Genomic DNA, 20,734 nt, shown 5'->3' on the forward strand with positions numbered 1-20,734 from the left:
TTTACTAATTTATTGCTAAATGTGATTAAAAATTTTGCAAAAAAAAAATGTTATCAAAATTTTTTTTTGAACTTTAAATCAGTGTTATATATTTAAATAAGTTACTAATATTTGAACCCATCAAAACTCAAAAAAATACACTTTCCTGTAGGTTTCAAGTCAATTAAGAACTTTAATTGCTTCCTTATCAATTGCATAAAGTTTTTCAAATAGGATTTTCCTTTTTCAGTCATTATTATGATGTACTTTGATTTATGCTTTATATTTTTTTATAGTTTATTCTGAAATAACTTTTTATAAATTGATTTTTTTAAACAATTTAAAATTTTTTTGAAACCATTTCCAAATTATATTAAATACAAAATTACTAAAGTTATTTGAGGATGGCAGGGTGGCAAAATGATAATCAGTCCTACCACGAATTCCGAATTATTAAAATTCTCTCCCGAAAATTTGGAGCAAATGAGCAAATTATAAATTATGTTCGTATAGTAAAAATAAATGTCAAAAATCTACAAAAGCAATTTAAAGAGAACGCTCGTTTTAAATTTTTATATTTTGATTTATTTTTTTTTTATGAGTATGAGTTCCTCTAGCACAACTACAATAAAGGGAAATTTATTCGTATTTGCTGAAAACAAAATTTTAAATAATTTTTTTTTGACAAAAATATTCAAAAACTTTTAACTTTTATATGAATGTTGTTCATGTAAACTTTTGTATGAAAAAAACTTTTTGTATTAATGTTGTTTACTTAAACAGTTATAAAAAATATAAATAAACATTAGAGTTGAAATAAAATACTGACTTTGACATTCCAAAAAATAGTTATGCCATTGCTAATTCATAATCTCCACGAGTGACATTTGTGATCAATGATCATTCAAAAGTCTATCTCGTAGTCGTAGAATTTTAGGAGTGGAATTCTTAATATGGCTGAATGTTTTGTTTGTGAGTCTTACTAATGAAGCTTACTTAGAAATCATAAAGAGGTTCCAAATTCAAAGTTTCCTCCTCCCTTTCTCGTTTTTAAAATGCGTAATTTAGAATTCACTCTTCTTTGAGAAACTTTTAACTTAAAAAAAATTAACCAAAGAAATAAAACACATTGTTAACGGTGACAAAATTCAGCTTTTTATATAAAAAAAAACAAACACTTAAAACTACAATACAAAAACAAATATTTACACATTATTTCTTTTTTTAACGACAGCAAAAAATAAAATTAAAGTGAAATTACTTAAAGCAAATTTTTTTTAGAAACATTTTCTTAAAAAAAATTATGTTTTACATTTGAAAATTATAGAACAGTTATAGATATTTGGAAAATATGAAAATATAAGAAATTATAGTTAATAGATTTTTTTAAAAGATGAAAATATGAAAATCCAAAATTTTTTATTTTATACTTTTTAAACTTTCATTCAAAAATACTAAATAAAATTCCCTTAGTATTTTAAAACTCCTGTTAACGTTAATACTTGGCATGTTTACAAAAAATATACGTATATATTTTATATATGTGTATATAAAAAATATATATATATATATGTAATTATACTCCTTGATTGTCATGGAATTGATTTTTATTTTGGGATTATAATATCAGTGTCGTGGCGTCCTTTTATATATGTATATGTAATTATTACGAGTATCATTTTCAGCAAAAAATATTTAAAAAAAAAATATTTTAAAAATTTTCGTCATCCCTTTATAATATTTTTTTTTTCATATCAATTTCATGTAATACTGGCCCAATATATTGGGGAATTATATATAATATAAAAAAAATATTAATACTTATAGTTCTTTTTTTTGTATACTTTTCTTTTCCCTATCGTATGCATGTATGTATGTGACGTGAATTTTTTATGGTATGTTGTTTTGATGAGTTTTTTTTAATACTCTTCTTAACAATTTTTTTTTTTGTTTTTTTTTTTTTTACTAAAAATGCGATGAAATTTTACTAATTTTTCTATTTGTTCAACTTAAAATGGAGCACCATAACTTGAACTTGGTCTTGATGGAGCACCATAACTACCAGATGGGGCGCTTGGATAGCCACCTCCAATACCGCCAGCTTGAGTCATTGTTTGAGCAAATTGTGCTACTTGTATTGCTTGTCTAACACCTTCTAAATCAATACCGACAACACGTCCACCTCCAACGCCCGGAGCACCATACGATGTAGATGGTGGGCCATATGAACCAGATGGTGGTCCATATGATCCTGATGGAGCACCACCACCAAAACCACCACCACCACCGCCACCAAAACCACCGCCTCCACCACCACCGCCGCTTTTACTTTCTTCTTGTAAAAGAATTTGTCTTACTTGTTCTAATAATTGTGGATCAACATTTTGTCCTTCAGAAGTTTGAAAACCTCCACTCACAGCTTGGTAGCCTCCACCGCCCCCACCACCACCACCACCAAATCCTCCACCAAATCCTCCACCGAAACCACCACCAAAACCGCCACCGCCTCCACCACCTCCACCACGTGGATAATTGTAGCCTGATGGAGGTTCAGCAACAGCTAATGCAGCCAACGAACAGGCCAAGATCTAAAATGTGAAAAAAACATTATATGAAATTTAAGTTAAACATTAAAAAATTTTAAGTTAATGTATTTGCCCAAAGTCATACCAATATGTCATTTAATGTATGTATAGCAAAACTATCATAAAACGAACCATCTACATGACGAATATCTCTATTTAACGAACAATTATTGTTGTATCAGTAAATTTACAATTCGATTTAATCTTCTGTTTATTGAATTTTTAGAATTTTGAATGAAAATGGTTCATTATATATGAAGGCTTTGCTTTTTTTAAAAATTTTGTGCATTTTTTTTTTTAAAATTATGAGAAAAAGATGTTATTTAAATTTTTCTTAATTCTATGATTTGTTTTAATTTTTTATACAGATATAAAATTTTGTTTGTACTTTTTATAGGAAATTTTTAAAGCAAATTTAAATGAAATTCTTAGATTAAAGACAAGGAATCACGTCTAAGGTCAGATAATATTTACCTCAAAAACTCTTATATTTATTGAAACTAAATTTTATACAAAGAATTCGAATATTTTTAAAATTATGATAGAATTAAAATTCTTTCTTGTTGTATATACATTCAAAAATAAATTCAATGGTCATTTTAAGGGAGTATAACAATAATTATCATTGTTATATAATACATATCACTTTGTAATGACCATTGAATATATAGATATGGTATAAATTTGCTAATAACTATCATTATAATTAAAAATAATTAACTATTAAAATATTAATTTAATAATTTTATATTTTAGGGGATTTTCGAGTATTCAGGCAAGCGCTACCAGTTCTAAATTGAAATTTAAAAGACTTTTCATATAAACGTATACTTAAAAATCTGCATAAACTGAATACATATATTACTTTTGCAGTTTTTACAACTTTGTAACATACTCGATTCTTCAATACTTAATATTTTTATTTTTCTATATTATAAGTACTCTTCTTCTAATAATTTGTAAGATATTTTGCAGTTGTTTTAAAAAAACGCCTTTATAATTTTAAGCACTACTGTAATTTTCAAATGTTATTTTTGCAGGTTTCATATTTTGGATTTATTGAACGTACTTTATATTAAAACTAAGTTAGAACTGAATTATCGACCCAATTAAAATAAAGTTTAAATATAATCAATTAACAAAATTTTTTGAAATTATGACGGAAAATTGGGAGCATCTTTGAAATATTAATATTTTTATTGTGAAATTGTGAAAAGAAATAATATTTTATAAAAATTATTGTTTCTTAATTAAATTAAAATCAATATTTTTCTATAAATTTCCAAATATAATTAATAATATGAATAACACCATCAATTGTTATTCAAAAAGCTTCACAAAATTGTTATTTGAATATTGATCTTTACTAATTTAATGACCAGAATTTAGTACGTTTAATTTTTCACTATGAAATTAAGATTTTTTTTTAAAATTCAAGTTTTTATTGTTTTTATAAACGTTTATATACACATATGTATGTATGTAAGTATTAGGCAATTAAATATCCTTGAAGTTAGTTGCATACTAATCATAATCTAATCACTATAAATGTTTCTTTATTAATACCACAAATTAATTGTAATTATACTAATTGTAATACACATAATTGGCATTTAAAAAATATCCTTTATGATTTTTTTTTTTTTTTTTGAAAATACAATATAATCCTTGTCACATATGCATTGCTATATTTTTTGTCTTATGCGTTATATTTTATTTTTACATTAAAATTAATTTTATGGTTTAAAAGCTTTTTTTTCTTATAAATTGCAATTATTTTAAAAATATGATTAATATTTAAATTAATTAATATTTTTTTTAAGTATTAAACACACTCAAATTATTTTTTATCGTCCTTAAATGCAATATTCACTTTTCGTATATATAATTAATATTAGAAATTATGAGCTTACCACGACAAAGGAGTTCATAATTTTTATAAAAAAAATTTAAAAAAAAATAGAAAAGGAATAGGTAAAAAAAGCTGATTTAGCTCCTTTCGATTAGGAAACCAACAACTGAATGTACATTTATTCGGTCAGAGTTTTCCTCTTTATAGTCGTCGCACGATAAAAATATTTGCAATTATTTTTTTTCTTGTTTCTTTTATTATTATTGTTTTTTTTTTTTTTTAATATTTTCACTAAATTTGGTAGCCAAATGCATGATGGGGCATATATACAATGGCATAAAAGAAGATCCATCTCTTTATATTTTTGTCTCTCTCTTTCCAAATACAAAATAATATTATAAAATCAACAGTAAAATTTTTTTTTAGTACAAGAAGTAAAAACCAAAAAAAAATAAGAAGAAGAAGTAAAAATATGAAAATGAAGGTAAATGAAAAAAAAAAGCATTAAAAAAGCAAAATGTTAACTTCATACCTCTAACTTTCAGAAGCGCATTAGCGATGCTCTATACTTGAATAAATTGCCATTATTTTTGGTTGATTATTACGTGAATTTCTTCTACCCATTTTCCCCGTGCTATGTTTCTTTTTTGTATTTTTCATTTTTCTATTTTGTTTCTTCATTTTTGTTTTTAAAAACTCCAACAACTTTATGATTGTTGAAGAAGAAACAACAATTAACTATAAAATATCAAAATGTATATTGGAATAATTCGAGACACTTAGTTAAAATACAATATTTTTTTTTTCCTATTTAAATACAAGCATAAATTTTTGCATTAAATGTATATAAGAAATACATGGGCAACTATTTATATGTACATATATTAGTTTGGATAAAGTTATACGAGAAAAATTTGATTTTAACCTGTTGAATAATACCTATAAGATATAATCAAAGTTGATCCCAAAGAATACTTTATTTTCCTTCTATTATATATTGAAACGGAGGAGATAAGAAATATTAATTGAATATGGGTCCTAAATTTTCAGCTGAACTTTTGTATTAGTTTATAGGATTCCTTTTTAAAATTTTTCTTAAATTTGTTTCAGTTTTTTAACATAAAATTTATTTTTATTTATTTTATTTAAATAAATTTTCGAAATTAAAATTAGTAGCTTAGTTTACGGTCGCACCACATACACTAACGGAAGCATTTAAACCGAATCTCTTATGCTTGCGGTGTTTCGATTGAGGCGATTTTGAAAGAATTTTCTATTTCTATCTGCAACACAATGCTTTAGGGATTACGGTTTCTTGAAAATTTAAATAAAATGTTTTCACCATTTCGTGTTGCGAAAGACTAATATGCAAGTAAATTTTGTCATTGTTTTTAAAGTTGTTCCTATACTTTTAGAATTTATAGTACTGTCAATTTTTAAATTAGTAAAAATATTTACTGGTATACAATGCAATATTTTGAAAAAATTGTATTGATAGACGATGGACTTCATTTAGCCGTTTATATAACACCTTTACTCGAAAGTATTCATTAACAATCCAAATCAGAACTAAAATTAATAATAAGTTTTATAAATTACATAAAAATTTTTATTCAAAATAATTTTATTTTTTCGTTTATGGATGGCATTTACCAATTTCAACGTTCTTTTCGATTTTAACTATAATCGATATGACTATATGCTACTATACAGTAATATTACTATACGGTTTGCCCGTATATAACAAATTTTAATAATGCAATAAAATTTACTGGACAAAGAGCAGTAATGATGAGATTATACCTTTAATTTTTTTATTTTTATATTTTGTTGGTTTAGCTTATAAGTTTTGAACATAAATTCCTCAAGCTTTTTTTGGAATTTAAAATATTTTTTTTTTTTGTTGTAGTTTTATATTTTTTTTTCGTATTATTTTTATTGAACAGGAAGAAAGGTATCTGCTAGAAGAAATAAACAATAAGAAAAAAATACCAAAAGTTTCATCTTCTTCAATAAATATCGCATCCCAATATTTTTATAGTTGAATGTAGTAAAAGTAAAATTGTAATAAAATATTTGTTAATTCGTTTATTATTATTTTATTAATCAGAAATTTTGAACGAGCTAAAATAAAATAAAATAAGAATAAAATATTATTATACAAAAATATTAATAATGTAGTTCAATTGTAGATTCTGAGGAACAGTAAGTGTATTTTCATCACAAACTAGCAAAGGTTTGATTCAAAGGGTTTTTCAATGTGAAATAGTTAGCCATACAGAAAGAAAAATAGAAAGGCAACAAATGAATCGGCACGAACGGCTCAAAAATTACAAAAAAATTTTGAAATTACTCAGTAAGAAGGGAATCTTTTTACAAAATTATTGCCTTATTTAATTAATCTTAATAGTGTTGCTATATTACATAATATTTACAATTAAAATTCACAATATTTCCGAAATGAAATGATATTAATATTTGACTCTAATAACTTAGAGTTTTCTTGATTATTCTATAATTTTCTTTAAGTAAATCTTTCTCATTTCCTTTAAGTAAATATGTTTTTTAATTTTTTTTTCATTCGTTTTATTTATACTAGCATACAAATTTAACGTTGTTGTTAATTTTGATTGTAACTCTATGGCTAGTGTTTAGTAACCAAAAAAAAAAAAAACAAAAGGAAAATGAAATTAAGGAATTATTTTTATATTAAATATAAATTTTAAATTAAAAACTTATTTGTATTGTACCTTTCAATTATTTTTATAATAATCGATAGAGGTTTTCATTTATTTTTGAAGGAATTTTCTATATATAGAAATTTCTAATTTATTGAATTAATTAAAATGCATTTATTTTGACATTTTGTTTTTTTTTTATCTTGAATTTTATGATCTGTCAAATCAAATCAATAATCCTATTCCATTGAATTTCATATTATACAATTTAATATAAATTAACTAAAATATTTATCTTTGTTTTATATAATAAAATAATGTAGTTAAAATTTAATTGATATTACATTATAAGTTAAACAATAAAAATATAAATTAAATTTTGTAAAATAATCGTAATTTAAATAAGTACGTATACGGCTATTTGCTTTTATAGTGAATAAAAATATAAGTTGTGTAACATAGGTACATACATATATATAGAATATCAATAAACCGCACCAATATTAAGCAATAGTATGTTTTTGTAGAATAAAAATGATGATCAAAGTTTTTTGAATTGATGGCAGATTTAAATTAATTAACAAGAATATACCTTTGATATTATAAGTTTGAGAACCTGTTTGGTTGATTGGTTAACGTTTTGCACCGCTATTGAGCGTACGATTACAGGTTGCTTATCCAAGCCATCCCGTTCTCTTGAGGAATTTATCGAAATCCCTGATGCTAATCTTCGACATCTCGTCCATGCTCGTCTCACTTCAAATAGAAATCAAATAGAAATATAAAATTAATAATTATTGATCATAAATTAAAAATTTCCCTAAATTGGACTAAATTGCAAAATACTAATTTAATAGAAAATTTATAATAAGTTTGATCAAATATCATGATTTTTGAAAAAAAATTACTGTTATTGGCGTGTATATCTATTTCTATGAAGATCAACAAATTGGGTCATATACATGTGGTTCAATTAATTATGTCTCAAACCATTATCTTGGCAAAAATAATATTAGAAAGCCAATAATTATACAAAATAATTGAGAATAAATTTGTTATTCGTGATATTAAAATAATTTTTAAATTTGTCAAGTCATTTGGAAAATTTGATTTTTTCTTTGCAATTAGTAAGTTAAAATTATAAATGTACATACACACAAAAATAATTGAAGAAGAGAAATATACAAAAAATTCCAAGATTTTTTAAATTTTCTTCTTACTTTTCGTATGTTGGAACAAAAAATTGTTTTTGTAATTTTTTTTGTAGTTGTTACAAATCATCCTTTCCGGGGTAATCAAATTTTGATAATGGTATGGTATTGTAAGCGAAAACTACGTTAAAACTTAAATTTCATTTTAATTGAAATTTTAAAGATTTTTTAATTTTTAACCTACTTATATTTTTTTAACTTATTTTTTTAATAAATTTTAATTAAATAAAATGACATTTGAAAACTAAAGTGGTAAGTTTGTCATATTACGTTGCGAGTTCATTTATTGACTTAAGTAAAGCATTTGATGTGATTAATCATCGTCGACTTTAAGACTTTCTTCAATTAGAGCCACAGGAAATAATTTATTCAAAAGTTACTTACATAATAGAATGCACAGTGTGAGAGTCAAAAATATGTTAAGCAATCAGTTGCTTATAAACACGAGTGTACCACAAGGATCTCTATTAGAACCACTTTTGTATTTATTATATTTTATGAATATTTCAATTTGTAATATGATATCAAAATATACAATGTATGCTGACGACACAAACCTCATAGCGAAAGCAAGGACTTTGAGTGAATTAGAAAAAAAAGGTAAATAAAGAAATCACAATCTATAGATGGATCAAAAAAAATATCATTAAATTACAATAAAAGCCAGAAATAATCTAATACAAAGACTGGAAATATTTTAATATCTTGTTATCTGCATAGATAACATTTTAAATAGAAACATGTTAAGCAATTGAAAAAGAGAATTTCAAAAATTATTTATATGGAAGATAGAAAAATTCATTAATTCAGAATTAAAATTATTTTAAAGTTTAGGAAACATCTTAAAATTTTAGACTTACTAAGTCGAAAAGTAATATTAAATCACAATGAATCTAACACCAAAAACATTTCTTTTATCATCATCAAATAAGTAACTATCAAAAATTTATTGGAAAATTAATTATAAATTCACTCAAGTTCAATAAACGGCAACTTTGTATTACAATATATTTTTATTATATTTATATAAAAGTCATACAGAAAAAAATAACAATTTTGTAATAAAATTTAAACCATTTGTTGCAAAAATAGCAAAACAAAAACCAATTTAAGAAATTAGTAATTCCGCCATAAACAGTTTTCAAAATTATTTCATCATTTTAAAATTTAATCATGGCAAATATGTATGTACATATGTAGTTTGAAAAAAAAATCATTAATTTGTACACCATTAATTCAAATTTTCTTTAAAATAATAAAACAAATAAAAAATGAACTCATTGTGCATTTTAAAATTGCTATTAATTTCGGTTGTGATTACCAACAATAAAAAATATTTAGTGCGTATGTAATGTGGGTCAAAAGATTATCTTTTATAGAATGGCTTCCAAATAAAATTTTCAATAAATTACGTATACATACCTACATATATACTCGTACATATTGTATTTACGTACATAACACATCTTGGTATCACTTTGTTTCAATTTTAAGTTAAGAAATTTTGCACATATTAAGTAATAAATTTCAAAATTCAGATTTATTCACTTTTGTAAGCTTAAAAAGTATAATGTAGAGTGATAGTATGTTAAATTTACATTTATATGTACATATGTACATAACAGCACACACAAATTGGTCAATATTAATTGAGATGAAGAGATGAGTGCAAATTATAAATTTATACTTTAATTTTATTTTAATTATATTATGTTTTTGCAAAGAAATTAGCCAATATGGTATAAAAACTTTGAAGGTTTAATTAAATAATATTATTGTTTGCGGAAGATATTAAGAAAATTTCTTCACACTTCAGATCTAATTTGTAATTTGGTTGCATCTTGCGGAAATAACAAACACATAGTATGTACTTTGTTGAATTAAAAAAACTACATAAATACACTTTAGATTTAATATGCATAGCATGATTTAATAATAAAAGTAATTAATAATTTTTTTAATTAATTATAAATCAATCACTGCTCTGTTGGATTCAGAAATTAATAATGTTAATGTTTGTTTTGTTTACTATTTTTCACAATAATGCAAAATCAACTGAAGCAAATGAAGTTTGAAGCAGCGTTCCCACTTGGATACAATTGTATCCATTTGGATACATTTTTGCTTTAAATTTGAGCTTGGATACAAAGATACTCAAATCTGCTAAAATGCCGAAATTGGCTACATTTTAAAATTTTTCTGAAATATGGATACATTTTTTTTCAAACACTAAATAAATATTACAAAACAGTTAAAATGCTGCTAATATTAAATTGCGAAGTTGCTTTATCATCAACAAATGTTATTTGCTGGCTATTCTAAGCAGGTTTCCGAATTTTTTACAAGAAAGTAAAAAAGATACTTTATTAACTGCCTCTTTCTGTATTCAAATTTAGAAAATTCATACAAGAACGTACCAAAAATATTTTAGTGTTAGCTAGATGTAATAGAAAATGCATTGGATGTACATATTTTTTAAAATTTGTCCGTTTTCATGGTCAATCGTCTTTACCGCATAGTTCAACAACTACAGAAGGCATGTATGCATATGTTTTTTCTGACCTTAACTTTCACATTTAAAATATAATAGAAGTTGTATCTGATTTCTTAAAGAATTTAGTATAAATAACAAAACTCATATTGTGGAATAAAGCAAATTAATATTAATTATGGGTTAATTTGTACAAAATAAGGCGACTTATTATAATAATGCTATTTTACGAGGTTGGATACATTTTGGATACATTTTTTTCTCGAAATTGGATACATTTTGTTTTTTCCGAGTGGGAACACTGGTTTGAAGTAATTTTCGTAAGCTTACATATTAAGTGTATAGGTTTGTAAAATATGTCAAACGAATTGTTTAGGCCAAGCATCAATTATCATCCAAATTAATATTGCAACGAAATAGCCAAAACAATCAACAAAAGTAGCCAAAACATTTAGACGCGCAGAATGACGCTATCAGATTCTCTAGCAAAATCGTCATCATTTATAAGTACGGCAAAAAATATGATCGAGAGATAATAAGGGTTAGAATTTATTAGTATGAAAGACACAAAAATTTTTTTGATATACTAATAATTAAACAAATTTTATATTCACTTTTAAATAGATATTACATTGTTTATTATAAGTCAGGCGCCAGAAGCACTTAACTTCAATTTCAACATTTTGTGTCAAATTATATTTAACATGTCGTCGCTTACAATAAAATTTTTATGCACGCAAAATTTTTATGCGTGCGTAAAATATAAATATTTTTTTTTTTTTCAATAATACAGTTTTTATTTTGTAGACATTTACATACATTTTGTGTCTATTTATGGTAATTTAATATTATAAAATCAAAGTAAAAAGTATATAAACAAATAAAGTTATAGATTTGATCCAAGCGGCGTGTATTATGAAAACAAAATTTTACATTGAAATTTAATAATGGGAATTTAATATAAGATTCAAAATATATGAATCAACTTCAATTGTAGCTTCATGGGTATTTTAATGTACAATGTGCAGACACATACGAGTATGTTTTTTACATGAAATTATAATAAAGGAGATCTGGTTCTGTTTGTTTTTCTCTGATGAGAAACAAAATATAAATAAATATGCACATATACATAAATATATATTATTAATTTTGATCTAAAAATATACTTACCATTCAATTAACATAAAATATTTTAATGTTACTTCAATAATTTAAAAAACTTCGAATAATGTGTTATTTTAATAGTGTTGTTCAATTGTTAATTACAATTTTTGTGATATTTTTAAAATATCCTGCATAACAGCTCTATATAATAGATAAATAAAATCGAGTAATCTATCTTCCGGTATGTACGATGTTCAATTTACCATATATTTACTTTTTTTGGAATTCCAAACTTATTATAAATGAATCACTGTTAATTAAAGTTAACAACTCGTATTTTTGTTCAATTAAAAAGTTTTTGACATTATTTCATTCTTTTTTTTTGACATTTAGCAAGATATGCATCGGGTCGATGGTGGGAAAGCGAAGAAAACGATCAATTTTTAAAATTATAATCTTATGCATTTTTCCTTGCATTTTGTTTTTATTGAAAGTTTTTGTGCAAAATTCAGAAGAATTTCATTAAAAAATTTTGAAAGGAGAAATCTACAAGTTTACAACCTACAATAGAAAATATTGAAAAGATTTAAATGATTTTGGGAGCGCAAGTATAATTTTTATGTATGTTATTTTGTGCTAAGTAGAATGATTACTTGTTATGTATTCATAATATCTTTATTAGATCTATTATTAGATCTCTGATTTACGTAGTTAGATTTGTTGATAGATCATGATAATGAAATTATTTTGCAACACTATGCAATAATTAAAATACGAAATTTCCAGGCTCATAAATTTTGTTGTACATGCCAAATTCACTATGAAATTTGGCGAATTTGGCAAATATTGTGAAAAAAATTGGCAATTTCAACAAAAAATTATACGGGATGCTGACTTTCAAAAAGAAAATATTGCCATTGAGAAAAAATAAATTACCGAGCAGTATTTTTTTATTTTGTTTTTTAAATAAAAACACCTTCTTAGGTATTCATACATGTATTTACGCATTATAATACTATGTTATATGGACCCATCGGTTTGATTAAGTATTTTGTGAACTTGTTTAGATTTTAGACATTGAATGTTTTTTTTCAAATTTCAAGTTTCTCGTAATTTTTTCCCATCATATACCATATTGTTAATAGTACTTTATCCATTTACTATTAACGATTATTCAATCATGGTTTTCTTATTATTCAATTTAAATGCTTAATGTGTATCATCTACATGTACTTTCATACAACTATAAATATTTTTGTACATATATGTATGTAGTGCTCCAAAATCACATAATCACAGGTGAATTTAAACGTTACATAAAAACTATAGCAAACTATTAAAATTATTGCATGAATAATATAAATAAGTACCTACATATATAAAATGAATTGAGGTTGTAGTTATCTAATTCAAAAGTTAGATAAAATAAAAAACAAAATAAAAAAAAAATTGAATTTGCGGATGATTTATAATATGTCATCCAAGGATTCACTTTCATTGATCATCGTATAGTTTTTTTTCCCAACATATGAATTTGTATGTGGCCATTTATAAGTACGTATACCCCCTACAAATTTTGATTTATATATAGGATTACATTATTGTACAATTAACTGTGCAACAATAATAGCAAATATATTATAAATTTTATATTATGGAAGTAACTGTTTTTACATATACTGTTTTGACGGCGAAATAAAATTTATTAATTAAATTAACTGTTAAAATGTTTATATTCGGGCATTATTATTTTTACCTACATACAATGAGCAATTGTGGGCATATGAATAAAATGTCTCACATTTAGGTATGTATGTATATGCGTATATGTACGTAAATATATGAATAAAAGATGTTACCATCGAGCAATACAATTACTTTGTACGTTAAATGGTGAGCCGTGCGAGTTACGTTTTATATAGTCACTTTTATATTCATTTTGAATAATACTAAATTGGTTTGTATTATAGTAAAACAAATAAGAAAAATAACAAAAAAATTATATAAGAAGGAAATTTACTTGCTGCAAAATAAAATTCCTATAAAATCTACTATTTACTATACTTTGTACAAATCAAGGTAAAAAGCAGCAGCAGAATAAAAAAAAATAATAAGAAAAAGAAAACTCTTCCTTCTTTTGAAATTGAATTTTTGGATAGGTGATGTTATTACAAACTGATTGTGATCGGAGTAAGATTTTTGAATTTTTTATATGTTTTTCGTTTGGTTCCATATGGCGATAGTAAAATATGGTGTTATAAATTTATTTTTTTGTTCTAAATGTGAATTGAACTCAAATTAGCTATCAATTAAAAACATATTGTATTGAATGAGAGATGTTGTAATATAGATTATGCGACTGACAAGTAAAATGTGTTAACTTAAAATAAAATCGATTTCGAGAAAATCACCAAAAGCTTTTTAAAGGAGTTATAAATTAATTTGTCAAAAAAAAAATGATCGGATTTAAAAATCTACTTAGCACTTTCTTATATAAGTATAAATTGATACCTATGACTACCCATAGGAATTTAATTGATAGCTCAATTTTTGTGCTTATAAAAAATTAGACCTGAACTTTCATTATAGTTTTGCCAGGAAAACATAATATGCGTTTAACACTTACATATTTTATCTAATTAATTGCAAAAGTATATCACTTATCGATTTTTATTTCAATTTACTATAAGGAAAATTCATAATATTTTTTACACAACTGGGTGTGATACCCCATAATATTTAGATTCAAAATAAGATAATTTCTTTATTTTTTCTCTTTTCACTGTTAAATTTTACATTATGGATTGATATTTTTGTTATATGGGAGATTTTGCATTGCTGTTGTGTATAATATGAACTTTTTCTTTTTTATTAATTTTGGTTACTGTTATTGGCTTGGCACTTACAACAAGTTAATAGTAAAATTGGGAAATTTGCATATATTGTTGCTCTTATCCGTTTGTATATGAAATGCATAATACGAGTATATACAATGTTTTTTTCTTAATCATTTTGTTATTTTGATTTTCTTATATACTATTATCATTTTAGTTCCATTAAATGTGTTGTTGTCTTCGCACATTTTTTTTTTTGGGTGAATGGACCCAAAAATATTTTAAGTACATATACATATATTCAAGTATACAAAAAATCAGAGAAAAAATTTTTTTATTTTATTTTTTATTAAATAAATTTAATTGAAGCGGATATAAAAAAATTCAATTTCTTTTTTTTTTCTTTTTGGTTTTGTGACATACAAAAATGTTTATGTCCATCATATAGTGCAGATTTATGTACATAAATATGTATGTATGTATGCATGCACTCTGTAAATATTGAAAGAGAAAAGTTCATTCGATGAAATCATTTGTTTGACTAGATAACAATTATTCATGGATTTTTTTAATTCAAAACTAAGTAAAGATTATGATCTTGTTAACTAAACCTCAAGAGGGCCTCTATAAAATAAAAAAAAAATTAAGGATTTTTTTGTTGTCTATTTTGTTTTTGTTTGTTTTTATAGGTAATTTAATATAGAATTTAAGATCTTATATAAGAGCACTATAGAGTTTATTTCTTATATTTTATTCGTATAATCTTTATCAAATGGAAAAATCATGTTTTTAACAATATTTTGTTTATATGAACTTTGAATTTTATTTTGATTTTATATAAAAGGTACCATTTTATCATTTAATAAATCAAAATTGCATTTTTCCTTTATTTAATTTTGTTGAAATACTAGACTAGTATTAAAACAATTTTTTTGAATAACTAAATTTGATCAAAAAAATTTACGGACAATTTTCATTAAATAGAATTTGCTAAGTTTGTTAAGGAAATAAACAATGACTATTCCTTTCATACTACTTTAAAACAGATGGATGACGTAGTCAAGGCAGGTTTTGTGTTGTTATTCAATTGGTTGATTATAATTTGTAAGTACATATATATTAATTCTTATTACATAAATACATATAATTAAATTGTTATACAGAATATGCATATCTTTTAAGGAAATTTCAAGAGAAAATTGATCTTATTGTATTTAAAATAAGATTGTAGCAGCTTGTTGATCTATAGATGAACTCTTGTTTTGTGAAAACGGCCTTTTATTCAACTCAATTGAATAAACAAAATAATTTTAATTGCAATAAAATAAAAAATGCTCTTACCGCAATATGCAGATACGAATATTATTATAAATTAAACTCATAACCACATATAAAGTGTTATTCAACCAAATAGTATAAAATAAAAGATGGAAACAACATGCGATTCTAAGTTTATCTTACATCTTTTACATTAAACAATGCTAAATTTATTGAATTGTTATCTTCAATTATTAAAATTGCACATCTTAAATTTCAATTGTTATATAAAAAAACATAATAAAAAAGCACAACAAATGTACATAATATTTTCAGTATACTAAAATTATACTCGAGATAAACGCAATCAAATTGATAGTTTTAAATGGAAATTGTTTATTAATTAACAAACATCGAAAATAGTTTTGTTCAACATAAAGTTGATTTCCATATATACACAATGAAAATTATGGATTTTGTGCGTGGCTGGGTATGAGGAACAGGGGATTAATGAAATATTTATGTAAATAATGAAATTATGCATAAATTTATACGATTGTGAAAAAAAATTATTATTGCGATGTTAATCCTTTTTTTTGAATATTGTTTTCAATTGTTCCTTATTATTTATGAATCTTTAATATTCAATATGGTCAGAAAATTTTAACACAATTTTAAAAACTGTAAGAAAATTATAGCTGGCAATTTTAAACAGCTATTCCAATATTTTTAAGTGTCATTTATAGAATCCAATATAAATTATTGAATAGGAGAGAAAAACATTATAAGTAGTTTAGCATATTTTTAATATTATATGTAATACAGCTATATATTATTATTAATTGTAATAATATACAATTAATATAATTCTTTAATATATTACTGTTGCAAAATTCAATACATTTTGCTATTTACAGCTTATTAAAATAATTTCAATTAAGTATTTTAAAAATTTTTTTCGATTATCTCCTAATGCTATATTGCTTTATACAATTCCTATTTAGTATACTTACATATGTATAAATTCTTAATGGAGAAGTTTTATCACAATATCACAATGATATCTGTAAATTTTTTTAATTAATTGTCAAATCTCTTACTTAATTTATTTTAGATCTTACGCAATTTTTTCCCAAATATTCGTTTAAAATATAATTGAATTCTTTGGCATCAAAAAATTTTTGGTTTTCTAATCTTTTTACTTTTTTTAAGAAGCTCCAGTATAGATGTTTGCTAGAATAAAAGAATTGCCTTTTAATTTTTAATTGGAATTTTGTCATTTTATTTTTGGGGTTTTCAATGGAATTTTTCAAAACACCAAAATCAACAAAATTTATAATTTTACCTTTTATTATATTTGTTATTAAATTTAATAGGTATTATGCCTTCCAGACAGACATTACGAGTATATAGAAATGTATTACATATAGTATTGTTTTGTAACCTTTTTTATGATTCGGGACCTGAATAAGATTTAACAAATGACAGATGAAGGTACTCGGTCTAAAGTCGTTTAAGTGTACGGTTCGAATAATATAAAACATTATTGTATTTTTATTTTATAATATCATTAATAAAGATTATTTCCGAATACGAGTATTAAATTAATTAGGTGTTTTAATTATCATAAAGGCTTAATAAACTTAAAGTTAACAATATCAGTTAAATAAGTTCTTCAGAATCTACAGAGTTATTTAAAGCATTTAACTCTTTCTCTAGAAACCAAAAATCAATTATCTTATTTTAATAACAAATTACATAAGAATAATATTACCAGCTAAGCGTAACTATCATAAACTATGTCATCTTATCACACTTTAATAAGTTTAATTAAATTAATTTTAAATGCTATATACAAATGTATCTATACATACATACAAGAAAATTATGAAACTTTTCATCAAATTTAATTAGTTTTTTTATACGGATTAACTTACACAATTAATTTTATTAACTAAATAATCATTTAACTCAAATAACATTTAATTAATACTTTATATTACATTTGTGTATGCATCAATGAATGCGAAAAAAAAACTAAAATCATTACAAAAAAACTCAAAATTGAAATAAAATTTTTGATTTAATAAAAATGATGTGCCATTTTTCATTATTTTACTTTAAATTTTCCATTGAATATCATAGGTATAGAAAAAATACATATAATTATTATTATTGCTTTATTGTATTAAGGTATAAATGTGTAAATGTATGTACAATATAAAATTGTTCAGTAAAATGTAGGTAATAATAAATTGAATAAAAAATGTATAATAGCAGGGTAATCCTTTATCTTTTATAACAAAAACTATAAATATATAAAATTATTTTAACACATCATCCTATTTGTTAGATATATTGTATTTTTTAATTTAAAGTGTTATATGGTTAATTAATGAAAATTCCAAAGATATACATATTTGTAAACTTGTATACATATAAGTATATTGTATAACATTTTCTCTGTAACATGTTTAATAAATCTTCCTGTATAACATTGTAAGACAATAAATATTATAATTGGTAATACCATAGTATTATGGCAAAATTCGTTTATAACACAATTTTTGCTTCAGCAGAATATATCTACTTAAATTATAACGATACGTTTATAACTCTAGCAAAATTAGATAAAAATATCATGACTGGCCATGATTCTTTTAGTATATCTGTCCGTTTTGCGACTAATATATTAGACGAAAATATGCTAATAAGACAACTTATTATAGGAATAACTATAACTATAGGAAAAAATTTTGATCTATTTATTATTTCCTCTCGCTTCACTTTACTAAACTTACAAATTAGTTTTTTAAACGAATGGTAAATGTGCATGATTCGACAAACTTAGAAAAATATTAATACATACATCCCTTCAAATCCTAAAAATATGCAATACTTCCCCTGAATATATGCAATAAAATATAATTTTAACAATTTAAAAGTGTACGTTAAACTTCATAAATGTTTTATTATTATTCTTTTTAGCTAGATTGTGTATGCAATTTATTCTTCACTTTTTGAATAACGCGCAATATTTCGACACAACTTATATTTGTGAAAATTAAAATTCTGACATTTTAAAAATTTTCGAATTAAAAAAAAAAAGAATGGCATGAGTGTGTGTAGCGTACAATTTCCACATGTGCTACAAGTTGGAACTATTCTAGAATTGAATTAATGAAAACAGCCACAATTTAAGGAATGTGTTAAGATTTGTCTATATATAAGACAGATGACTGTATATATAAGAATTGTAAATAAATGTCAAATATTATACGATACACTCTGTGTACTTGCAATACATTGTAATATGCCTGTAATATAGTATGAAATATGAAAGTTGTTATAGTGTTGTTATGGATTTCCTTTTTTTTAATTTTTCTCTCTGAATTTAAATGTTTCTATGCATATATGGTAAAAAAAAAAGTGTTTGCAGATGTAAAATGATGAGAAAACGGTAAAAAAGAATTTTGTCCTCTTCTTTTTTTTTTCTATTTTTTTATTTATTAATGCGATCGTATTGACCATGTATGTATGCTTAGAAATCTAGGAAATCTAATATACTGTATGATTATTCAATTTAAATTTTTTTTTTGCTCTATGACTGTTACATGTGTACCTACATAAATGTACATAAAAATATGTGAAAATATTGTTGTTGTTGCAAATATAAAATATTTTTTTTAAATAAATTTTTTATTTTTCAAATTTCATCTTCAATTTATTTATTTTTTTTTTCTATAAATATTTTTGTAAAAGTTGTTTTATATTTGAATTTCGTGCAATTTTAATTCTGCAGAAGGAAATAACAAATAATAGAAATGAAAACAAAAATAGAAAATAAAAACCGTGATGATAGGCGACAGCAGTCACAGCACCTTTAAGAAACCTATAGCAAAGTGATTAAAATCATTAGTTTTTATGGTGAAAAGCGAAGGTGATTGAAATGATTGAAATGTTTTGCTGCTGCCATCTTATGAGCGGCATAAGAAGATAAAACAAAGTAAAGAAATTTTTCATTTTTTCTTTTTTTTATTTGTTCGCTGAGGAAAACACAAAAATTATTTTAATTTTATTATTTTTAAAGGAGAAATAATTTAACGTTTTATAGGTAATCGTGACATAGCGCCATTAAAGTAAATTTTTATATTTATTTTATATGTATATTAGGATGTGTATTCTGATTGTATAAATATATATAATAATGTGTTTTTAAAGTACCAGCAACATACATTTTTAAGTTAATGAAATTGAATAGAAAAATTTTGGGCTTCTGAATATTTTCAATAAAAAAAAATTTATAATATATAAGACCCTTCAATTGTATTTCCTTATGATTTGTTAAGGAATTATTTAGATTTTTTTTAACAATTTCAAATCAATTTTAATATTTATACAATATGTAAGTGTATGTCTCTACATTACAATATTTGTGCAACGTGCTTCTGCCCTTTAATATATTTTTTGGTACTTAAGGAATTTTAAATCGTTATTTAGGTTTTTCATTATATTTTTTTTAATGTTTGAATTAGCACGTGTAAATTTGTCACGAGTCTCCTTACCGGATATTTTGTATAAATTTTAAAAATTATGATATTATGACTAAAATTATGTGTACACATATGCTTAAAGAAAACATGAATGTGCTTTCAATGATCATTAATAAGTTGTTAGCATCATCAAAGAGTTCTTGAATTATAGCATATTGTTTGAAATTTGTCACAACATAGTTAGTGT

At 23.6% G+C, this 20,734-nt stretch overlaps 1 protein-coding gene across 1 annotated transcript; it reads right to left on the reverse strand.

Annotated features, from left to right (window-relative positions):
• Window positions 1–1,475: 1,475 nt before the first annotated feature.
• Window positions 1,476–4,568, reverse strand: LOC129607856 (uncharacterized). The gene is made up of 2 exons (XM_055519080.1): window positions 4,478–4,568; window positions 1,476–2,567 (listed from the first exon to the last, which is right to left on the reverse strand). Exons 1-2 carry the CDS (start codon window positions 4,493–4,495, stop codon window positions 1,989–1,991), a joined length of 597 nt encoding a protein of 198 aa, XP_055375055.1. The 5' UTR covers window positions 4,496–4,568; the 3' UTR covers window positions 1,476–1,988.
• Between the last annotated feature and the right edge of the window lie 16,166 nt (window positions 4,569–20,734).

This window comes from Condylostylus longicornis, unplaced genomic scaffold (genome assembly GCF_029603195.1).
Source record: "Condylostylus longicornis isolate FDR11 unplaced genomic scaffold, ASM2960319v2 ptg000030l, whole genome shotgun sequence".
NCBI classification, from domain to species: Eukaryota; Metazoa; Arthropoda; class Insecta; order Diptera; family Dolichopodidae; genus Condylostylus; species Condylostylus longicornis.